Source organism: Crocodylus porosus, unplaced genomic scaffold (assembly GCF_001723895.1).
Source record: "Crocodylus porosus isolate Cpor-Errol unplaced genomic scaffold, CroPor_comp1, whole genome shotgun sequence".
In the NCBI taxonomy this organism is placed as follows: Eukaryota; Metazoa; Chordata; order Crocodylia; family Crocodylidae; genus Crocodylus; species Crocodylus porosus.
In genome coordinates, this window is record NW_017728931.1 from 55,012,746 (window position 1) to 55,023,363 (window position 10,618).

At 43.1% G+C, this 10,618-nt stretch overlaps 1 protein-coding gene across 2 annotated transcripts in view; it reads left to right on the forward strand.

Annotated features, from left to right (window-relative positions):
• VEZT (vezatin, adherens junctions transmembrane protein) overlaps nt 1-10,618 on the forward strand; it is a 98,392-nt gene that overhangs the window by 44,405 nt on the left and 43,369 nt on the right. Inside the window, exon 6 of one of the 2 annotated variants that reach the window (XM_019545061.1) lies at nt 5,414-5,563. In XM_019545061.1, the coding sequence (XP_019400606.1) occupies nt 5,414-5,563 (150 nt within the window). The remainder of the gene's footprint in view (nt 1-5,413; nt 5,564-10,618) is intronic. The other variant, XM_019545063.1, reaches the window with a different exon arrangement.

Here is a 10,618-nt window from a genome sequence, read left to right on the forward strand (position 1 = left end):
TGATGACTCCAAGATCCTTTCTGCCTCTGTACTGAAGAGGGGGAGGATCACCTCCTTGGACCTGCTTGAGATGCATCTGTGGATGCATGACAAGGTACGGTTGGCCTTCCTGACTGCATCCCCACATCCCCACCTTGGAAGAAGGAAGCTTAATATATGTCCCTATGGCCTATGGTAATAATATTAAATCTTCTTAATATGCTTAGTTAAGGCAAGTCAGATGTTAATGGTCACACCTCAGATGTTAAGGAAAGTCTTCCTGTGTCATGTTTCTATTTCTATTTCTGAAACTTAGTCATTTTCCCTGTGATTTCAGGCAGGCCCTAAATTCTCCCTGTAAATTGATAAGGGGTACTTCTGTGTCACATAGTAAGTGCTAAGATTTTCTGGAGACAACATTTTGGTCATTTTTCATTGTCTGGGCTGTTGGATTTTTTATTTTGTAAATATATCCTCTCACTTCATGCCCTCTTCTTCAACGAGAACATCATGTTTGCCTTTTAAGCAGAAATTAAAACCTTACCCCTTAAGTACTGTCAAATGCATTGGTTTATTCTACATCAGCTAGAAATTGTGAAAAGAAATACTGCCAGTACCCTAATTTTTCAAGCCAGCTAGGTGTTGGATATATCTTTTTTGCTGTGTTTGGGGGTTTTTTTGTTTTGTTTGTAGGATAGTGAATCTCAACCAGAGATCGCTGCTTTGAATTCCTACTAGCTAGTGAAAATGCTTCCATTGCCCTGATCATTAGAAAATAAAAATTACAGAAATACGTAGTGAAATTCTGTGGTTTTCAGAATAAGCAAGGTCTTTATTGACATGACAGCCAAGTAAATTATTAGTTTTTTTCCTGATAATGCTTTTGTCCCTGCATATTTCAAACTGTTGTCTAGTGTGTATTGGCTCAACTGAGTGCTTTTTAAAACTCCTATTGTGCTGGTAAGCCAGGCGTGGGCAAAATATGGCCTGCAGGCCAGATCTGGCCCACAGGGCCCCTAAAAAATTTAGAAAATTAATATTTATCTACCTGTCAAAAATGACCCAGGGGAAGCCCGGCGGACTCCAACAACCACACAGCCCCGCCCCTCCAGCCAGAAGCCCGAGCTGGGGCTTCTGGTCTAGGAGCACGTGGCTGCCCCACGCTGGAACCGCAGGTAAGTATGTGGGGGGGAGAAGGGCGGGGGGGACCCGGGAAGGGAAGGAGCGTGGGGGAAGCCACCCCTTCCCCACCCCATGGCCAGTGCCCCTTGCTGCAACTGCTCACAGCCCGCATGGGGCTTCCTGTGCCCGCTCTTGACAGCCCTGTGCAGGCTGCAAGTAGCTGCAGCAGGGAGCGCCGGCCATGGGGCGGGGGAAGAGCTGCTTTTCCCCCCGCGCTCAGCTTTTCCCTGGGCTCCTTCCCTGCACGGAGAAAAGGGGCCCCTCACCTGCCCCATGGCCGGCGCTCCCTGCTGCAGGCACTTGCAGCCCACACAGCTGTCCGGAGCAGGCACAGGCAGCCCCAGGCTGGCTGCAAGTGGCTGTAGCATTGGTCACTGGGCATTGGGTGGGCGAGGGGCTGCTTTTCCCCTCACTGTGCTCAGCACCAGCTTGTAACCTGGCCCACTGCCAGCCTGGTAGGGATGAGCGGCCCTTCACTTGCCATGTGGCCAGTGCCCTGTGCTGCAGTCACTTGCAGCCAGCCTGGGACTGCCTGTGCCTGCTCAGGACAGCCCCACACAGGCTGAAAGCACCTGCAGCAGGGAGCTCCAGCCATGGGTTGGGCAAGGGGCTGCTTTTCCCTGCGCTCAGCACCAGCTTCTTCCTTGCTGGTAAGCAGCAGATTGGGGCTGTGTGCTGCCCCCCACCTGTACTGCGGGGTTAGGGGGCAGTGGGTGTGAGTAGGCAGAGAAGAAGTGGGAGCACGGGGGGCCCGCACTGATGTCCCGGGGTCAGTGCTGGCGGGGCCCGGAGCAGGATGGCAGGAGCACAGGGTCCCAGCTGGCAGGGGCTCTATGGAGCCGGCCCAGCTCCTCCCTCTCCCTGCTGGTGCAGCCCAGCCCAGCTCCTCGGGCCCCACCGGTGCTGGCCGTGGGACATTGGTCCCAAGATGGCCAGGGGGCAGGGCACCTGTCAAGGGGCAGGGCTACCCATGCAGCCCTCAGCAGCCTGGCGAAACCAGGGAAGCGGCCCTTTGACTGAAATAATTGCCTGCCCCTGTGGTAAGCAGTAACCAGGTTGATTAATATGAGATAATATACACCTGAGGTGCTGAGAGCCTATTTAAAATGCAGCTTGTGAGTGAGAGAGAGCATTGTTTTTCAATTCTTTACAGCCAAGATGGATTTTGGTGCTGTACTGATTTCTTCGTTCATCTTTCTTCTTTCCTTTTACTCCTGATACTCGAGATAGTCCAGTAACATTTAATAGATTGCTGACAGAATATAAGGATATGAGGGGTGCTGCTCCTCTAGCTCTTAGAAAACAAGGAAATAAGACTGGGTTGATGTTTCTGAAGAAGAAAGTAAGGAGTAGCCATCGAACTTATATAAACTGCTCAGATTTAACATCTGACACTGAAACAAGTGTCACAAATTGCAAAATAAACCTGTTCTGTAGTATGTTGGCAGTATGTTCAGTGCATGAGTGATGAGAGGATGCCCTATAATAGAGTTTTCTTTCTTAATATAAGCACAACCACTGTACTTTTCACCTTCTCCAGATATGCTTTCTAGAAGTCATTCAAGTGCATGGACTTAAGTATAAAAGACTGACATGAGAAATCATCCATAAATGATAACGGTTAAGTGCAAATAGTCATGGACATTGTAAGAGTGAACATATAACATGTTAAATTCAGTATTTCTGTGCGAATATTACAGGACATGACTAACATTTTTTATTATTATTTTAAATATGTGGTAGTGGCATTTGTATTGCTTCTCTAAAAATTTTTACCATAACAATATTGCACCTAAATGAGATTTTATTTGAACATGTTTAGCTATTACTGGTATATTTTAATATGATATGAAGTTACAGCTAGTATCTTCAATATGTCTCTCTGAATAAATGCCTTTCACATTAAGTGATATTCAAGGCTGTACACTCACAAAAGACAAGTGAGTAGTAAACTTCTGCTTTTATCAAATTAATTTTATATACAAATATTTAAATGTGCCCAACTGCCCATCAGTTTATTTACATAGCAATTTTAATAGTGACACTTAAAGCCAGGGGCGAGCAAATTACAGCCAGTGGGCCGGATGCAGCCCGCCAGCCTGTTCTATCTGGCCTGCAGAGCCTTTGAAAATTTTAGAAAATTAATTTATATCTGCCTGTGGCCACCTGTCAAAGATGACAGGCTACCAGCGGGAGCCTGTGGCTGAGCAACAAGGCTAGCCCAGCTCTACCCAAACCCCCACCCCCTTCCTGCCCTCAGCCCCCAACCAGAAGCCTCTGCGGCTTCTGGCCCCTGCCCCTGGAGCTGTTCCCTCTCCCTCTGATTGGAAAATGAGGTAAGAGTAGCTGGAAGTGGTGGTTGCGGGGACCGGTGGGGGCTGCAGGGAGTGGCGCAGTGGCAGGGGGGCTCTGGGGAGCAGCGTGGGGAGTGGCAGGACCCACGTGGTGTGCAGCAGGTGGTGGAGCCACAGTGGGCAGCGGAGCCACAGTGGTCCCCAGCAAGCAGTGGGGCCGCAGCAGGCCCCCGCAGGCAGTACGGTGGGTCCTGACAGATGGCAGAGCTGTGGCCAGGCCCCAGCGAGTGGTGGGGCTGCAGTGGGCCCCAGGAGGCAGTGGAGCCATGGTGGGCAACAGAACCATTGCAGGCCCTGGCAGTTGGTGCTGGGGCTCCGGCAGATGACAGAGCCACGGTGAGTGGTGGGGCTGTGGTAGGCAGTGGAGTTGCAGCAGGGCTGCGGCAAGTGGTGGGCCCTGGCGGGGGCCACAGGGAGGACTGCAGGAAGCGGGGAGCTGCAAGGAGCAGTGGGCAAGCCTGCAGGAGGGAACGCAGAAAGGTGGTGGTGGGTGGAAACACGGAGCCTGTGCAAGTGCCCCGGGGCTGGCAGAGACCCAGGGTGGGGTTGTAGAAATAGAGCCTGGGCATGGGGTCTGCCTGTCTGCATCGTGTGAGGCTCACATGCAGTGTGTTAGAGCTGCATACTGTGAAGCTGGCAGCCCACCGCTGGCTCTCTCTCAGCACACACTCAACCACCATACCTGCACCCCACCACGTGCGCACGCACACACACGCTCAAACTCATACACACTCTTCCCAGCCACACTGCCACTTATACCTTTTGCTGCCCACACAGAACACACAGTAGGACTATATTTTAAGCTATGATGCAGCCGCCTCTAGATACGCTTTTTGTAAACACATAAATCAGTAGAACAATATTTTTAAATAAAATTAAAATAGGTTATAGTAGACGTGTTTTGTGTGTGTGAGAGTGGGTGTATACATATATATTTTTTTTCAGTTTCCAGATCACAGCACCTTTCCTCCCAAAAGGAGTACTTCTAGGGCAAGGGGAGGGACTTTCAATGGCAAAGGTCAGGGGCTAGGAGGCCGGACTTCCGGTCCCAATGTGGCACCTGGGGGTGGGGCAGCTGTCAAGTGGCGGGGCTACCCATGCAGCCCTCAACAGCTTCCCAAAACTTGGTAAGTGGCCCTCTGCCCAAAATAATTGCCCGCCCCTGTTTAAAGCCCTGCTGCAATGTGTTCACCATAAGTACATGACATGAAGTAATTCCACAAAAATGTGCTTGTGTGTATCTTGAGTACAAATGTGTTTAAGAATATGCTAGTATACACAATTGCATGCATTTCAGAAACTGTGCCATGCTTGGGATTCCTAGCGATGACAGTGCCACGGGAACTTCTACAACTGTTGTTTGTATGATAAAATCCCTGTCCTGCCACTCAAATATACATACATACTTACCAAGCTAGAAAAGATTAGTTTTAGGCTGTAAGATTGGAGAAGATCATTTATTCAACAAAAAATGTGTAGTAGCATATCCTTTCTGCAAAAAATATTCTTAGAACTAAGGAATATTTTGCATGTTAAATTTTATGAGTGCAATATTTGAAACTACAGTGAACTTCTGATTTATGTTCAAATTAGAGTTAATTGACTTTACAGTATGTCCTAACACCTGATAATCTACTGTGGATATTCATAGGAATTTTGCCATTAACTTCAATGGGAACAGGATCAGGCTCTTTACTGAGTTTTCAAACGTTGCATATATTTTTTTAAAATAAATTGATCATTCACATAGTAAACCATTGCTTAACTTATATCTCTTGGCTCATTATTAAAAATTATTTTCTTTTGGAAATAATGGAGTGTAAAAATAGAATTGATGTGCTGTCTTTTTTAAATTCTTTAGGACATCTGTACAGTTGTATCACATTTTACTTTTCAAGTTTGCTTGACAGGGTCAGTGCTGCTTGCCCATTTAATAAAGCTGGACAGCATCCTAGTCAGCATCTCATTGGTCTTCGGAAAGCTGTTTACAGATCTGTCAGAGCGAACTTCCGAGCTTCAAGACTGGCTACTCTGTACATGCTGAAAAAATATCCTTTTGGTAAAAATCCCCAATGCAAATACATATTTATGTTACTTTTTAATATTATCACTTAACTATAATAAACAGCTGTTAGCAGTATCCAGTTAACTTTATGCAAGACGGAAAGACTGTTTTTAAATTGGCCTTGAGACAACACATTTTTTAAATGGTTTTCTCATTTTTGTAGCTGTACAGTCCAAGATAAGAATCCTATGCTGTGTTTTGAAAATATGTGCCCTGGATATTAATGTCTAAACCTTTTGTCTGCGTGTTGATAAGCGAGTTTCAATTCTTTCCATTTCATTTCATGTCATTATTCCTCTTACCTCTCTTTTTTCCTTGTTCCAAAACAACTTTCTTTGCAACAACCTGCTGTCATACCTGGTATCTCTGTTATCAACCCCAGCTTTCAGGTCAAGAGATAAATCAATTCCTGCTTTTATGAATGTTGGATGGGACTTCTGCTATATAAATTAGCCAAACTTCACACTTCATGATGAAGATTGTGGAGGTTTCTTGGTTGGACATAAGCAACTATGACTTTAGGGACTGGATATGGGTTAATGTATGTGGCCTTTCTAGGGATTCCCCTTATGGCAGCATGAAAAGAAAAAGTCTAAGATTGGTTCCTAATACATGCATAGGTTGTTGTGGTAAAGAGAAGTGAAGTAGATTCACTGAATTTTGTGGTTTTGTGTCTTTTTTTTAATTTGGATAAGATTGGGTCCACATAAGCAGAAGGGCGGCAACCTACTGGCTTCAAAACTGACAGTACTACAGAAGTAGGCTTTTAAATTAGGCACTGATGGAAAAGAAAGGCTTGATTGTTTAACTCAGAAAATTTGTCATTTGTTTCTGCCTTGCTTTGTAAGATTTTAACACTGAGTTTATCCTGTAATAAAAGATAAATAGATACCGTAGCAGGGAAAATCCAGGAGAAATATTTTTTGAGGAAGTGGCACGTGAGGATGCATGACACAGAAAGAGGTGTGGTATAGGCATAGTAAATGGAGTCAAACAAGCACAAATGTGCTATATGAGTTGGTATAAGCAGGATCAGATCTATGCTTTATGTGAAAGAAGTCAAAACAAGGCATCTGACTTTTAAGCAGTAAGGGGGTTTTGCCTCCACCTCCATCTTAGAATAATTACTGCAGCCTTGGGGTTGTTCCAAGTTAACGCTGTTAGAAATGTACCCTGACAGCTGTTTATTGCTGAAATAGAGCTTATTTCATATATGCCCAACTCGTCATGTTCTTTGCATGTCCTGTGCTCAGGGGGTATAGAGCTTGTGCTGTTACATTGGGAAAATTCTCACCTTTCCAATAAGGAGAGCTTTAAGGTTCTTTTAATGCTACCAGAATCTGGCCTGTAGCAAAGACAGTAACGATTTAGAGCAGGGATTTGCATCCCTCATGCTGGAAGATCCCTTTAAGGCTGCTCTACCATCCAGCTTCTGTGAGAGAACGTAAGTGCTCTTCTGCTGCCTGAAACCCTGAACCTGCCTTAGCTACCCAAGTGACCCCTGTGCCTACTACCCTGAAGACTGCAACTGTTGCTGCCCTCCCCTCCTCCCTGACAATCCTTCTGCCAGTTGCCTTATGCTCCCAGCAGCACACTCTGCTGTAGGTGTATGGATGGGTGGTTGTTGGGCCACAGTTGTGCTTTGTAGCCCAGCTCGTCCCCTGCTCCTCTGACACTACGAGGAATGGTGAGAAAGGGCTGCAGTCACCAGTATATGAAATCCTGAAGGAGTAGCTTTGGTGGTGAGGGCTTCCCTTACCTCCTTAGGTACAAACTGGTTGCAGGGAGAGGGCAAAGAGTGGAAAGAGCAGCACACAGCAGTGTTAGGTCCTGTCCCATCACCCTTACCTGGCACCAGCTAAATCTGTGTTCTCAACCTTTTTAGTGTCAAGACCTCCCTTTGTATCTTTTCTGAATTTAGATTCTAGCTCGGTGATTCTCAACTGGAGGGACATTCAGAAAAGTTATGGAGGGGCTGAGGCAAAAAAGGTTGAGAACTACTGATTTGGAGGGATAAAAGAAAATCTAAGAAGGCAATGATGTGATGAACTTGGACTGTCTGGAAAAGCTTCCAGATTCTCACTGTTGTGAAAAATAGAAATGTTGTTTATTTTTTTAACTCTCTGTAGAAAATCAGAATATCCACTAGACATCAATTCATATGTTGTCTGAGTATAATGTAACTATTAACCACTATTTAAAAGTTGCCATTGTGAACACTATGGAAGACATAAAATTGGAAGCACTATTAATGACATTCTATACCAGCAATATTGTATAGGGCAATAAAAAGTCATTTATTTCCTTTAGAAAAAGAATAACTTTGGAATTAAGGTCCAAAAAAAAATTGAAACGTTTTTGCTTTTCCGAAGTGTCAGGAGAGGAAACTAGCATCATTTCAGAATTTGTTTTAATGCATTTGCTACAGTTTTGAATCTTTTTTGTCAGAGGACAAGTAAATGCATCCATCCAAATAGTAGAAAAACTGAATGCCTTTTGCTCAGCGTGGTGTTCTGAAAACTTAATACTCAGAAATGCCTCTAGACTGAAGGAAAATGAAACTCGGTGTTTCAGCTGATACAGTGAAAATAAAAGCTTAATCCCATTTTAATTGATGGCCTTATTGTCCCTCTGGGTTCTCAAGCTTAGAGTCATTTTTCTTCTCTTTGAAGAACAAGGACATGGTAATTTAAGACTGAGAACAAAACAAATGAAATTTCATATTTGAATTAATGACACCTGCTGGAAGGCACCATGTTGAGATGTTCTCAGCTGATTGACTACCTCTATGAGGGAGTGACTCACCTGATGTACTGTAGATGTATACAGCTTCATTTGACTAGTGAGAAGTTGCCCCATGACGTTTTATTTTTTCAGCTTTTATTGTCATGAAAGTGATATGTTGAAATAAAATGTTTACTTGAAATATATATACCATTCTAGGAATCTTAACTGCTTCCTGATTATTTATACTTTTGTCCATGTATACATCAGAAATTAATGCTGTCTGAAAACAAGATTTTTTTTGTTACCTTTGGCTTTCCTCAGTTCAAGGTGTCCACTTTGTTAATACCATCTGTTGTGTCTTGTTTTATACGTAAAGCTTGTAGGACTATGACAATCTCTCTCTCTCTTTTTTCCCCCTGAGCCTATTTAACATCTAAGACCATAAGGTCCTGTGCATGACTAGGGCTCCTTGGCACTAAATCGATACAAATAAATATTGGGGGGGAAAAGGAAACAGTGTATCAATTTTTGTATATCAATTTATTACTCTTAATGGAAACTTTGAGATTGCTATGTGATGAAAAATTAGTACATCTTTACCTTTAGATGCAAGATCTATAATACAACGCAGATAATATGTGCCTTGATGTTGTATTACATGCCTTTTAATCTGAACTGCAGTCATTGTTATACATAATACACATGAACACTCTGATATATATTTCATTAGTGTTAAAGACTATAGCTAAGATTACGTTAGAGACAGAGCTAAGACTCGGCTGCGGCTGGGATGATTTAGTAAGAGATGATCCTGCCTTGAGCAAGGGCTGTATTAGATGATCTTATGAGGTCCCTTCCACCCCTGCTTTCCTATGATCCTCTAAAAAGTTTGATTTATATCGGCTTAATATAAGTAACCACACAAATTTTTTCTGTTAGGCACTGGACTCCCAATTAATGTGTGTATATGGAAGAGAGTTGAGCAAGGTGTATGGAATTATAATTAATTAAAAACACATCAAGCCAAATGAACAGAGTTATAAGCAAGTATAAAGCCAATTTTCACAAGCAGCTAAGCAAAATTGCTATTAAATTTCATGTTAAATGATTTTATGGAGTTGTTTACTTTAGAGAAAGTGATACACTTTTTTGTCAAAAAGTTTTTTCATTGGAAAATGAAAATTGTATCAACTTTGATAAATGTGCTTATGAAAGATTGATCACTATATCAGAATAACAAAGATATTAAAATTAAACCACAATTTTTGTTTTAAAATTTACTTTGATTTGAACTGAGATTTTACTTTTTGCAGGGACATTTTCAAAAAATGAGAAATTATATGATGGAAGAACTTGAAAATAATGGTTTTATTTGGATTCAGCACAAAAAGAAATTTTAACATCTCAGCATTTCACACACAAGAAAAACTCAGTATTTCATGTGGCTCTAATGTACATACGTATGTGTAGATTTGTTCTGGTATTACAGTGAATTTCTGTATTTGCATTTTATTTTACAATAATATAATTATGCAGTGAAATAGAGGTAACACTGTTACATTTCTGAACACTTATCAAGATATGCATCTTTTAGAGTTCTTTTATGTTACTCGTGTTACTCGGGTACCGTACTTACCAGCATACCACATATACCTTTCTTTCTGAAAAGTAGATACTGGAAATTGTGCATGTCATATGTGAAAAAATGTGGTCAGGGCAGATCCAGTGCTGTAGTTGTACCCTTTTGCAATTCCTCTTCCAGTCTTGCTGTCTATGAGACAAGGGCCTGATCTTGCCAGAGCGAGTTCCTCTTCTAAAGCTGGGCTGGCAGGTGGGAGTACCCACTAAGTCAGCTGAAAGCACAGTCTTGCTACAGCTGAGTTACCTGGCCACTCCTCCCAAACTGGGTGAGCAGCCCAGTGTCTGCTGCAACCTGCTAGCCCCAGAGGCTAGCAGGGTTGGGGGGAGTTAACAAAGCAGCCACAGGTCCCTCCCCCCCCGTACCTGCTGCCTGTATTCTCCCTGTAAAAATATATTTTCAGGGGGAAATCTTGTTTTTTTTCATTCCAGCTTATGAAAAAAGACTTATCTTATTTGGAGGTGTGGTACATGAAAGAATACAGTAGTTATTTTTATTACTAATGTAGTTTGACTGCCACATATATACCTTGTTATATTAGGCAGCAGTGTAGGGATGCAGCTGGGCATCTGGACAAAATGGAAGTGGCAACTTCTTGTCTAGCTTGGAAACGCAAACATGCAGCTGCCAGCAGCAGCTGATTTTTTTTTTTTTTTTTTTTTTTTTTTTTTT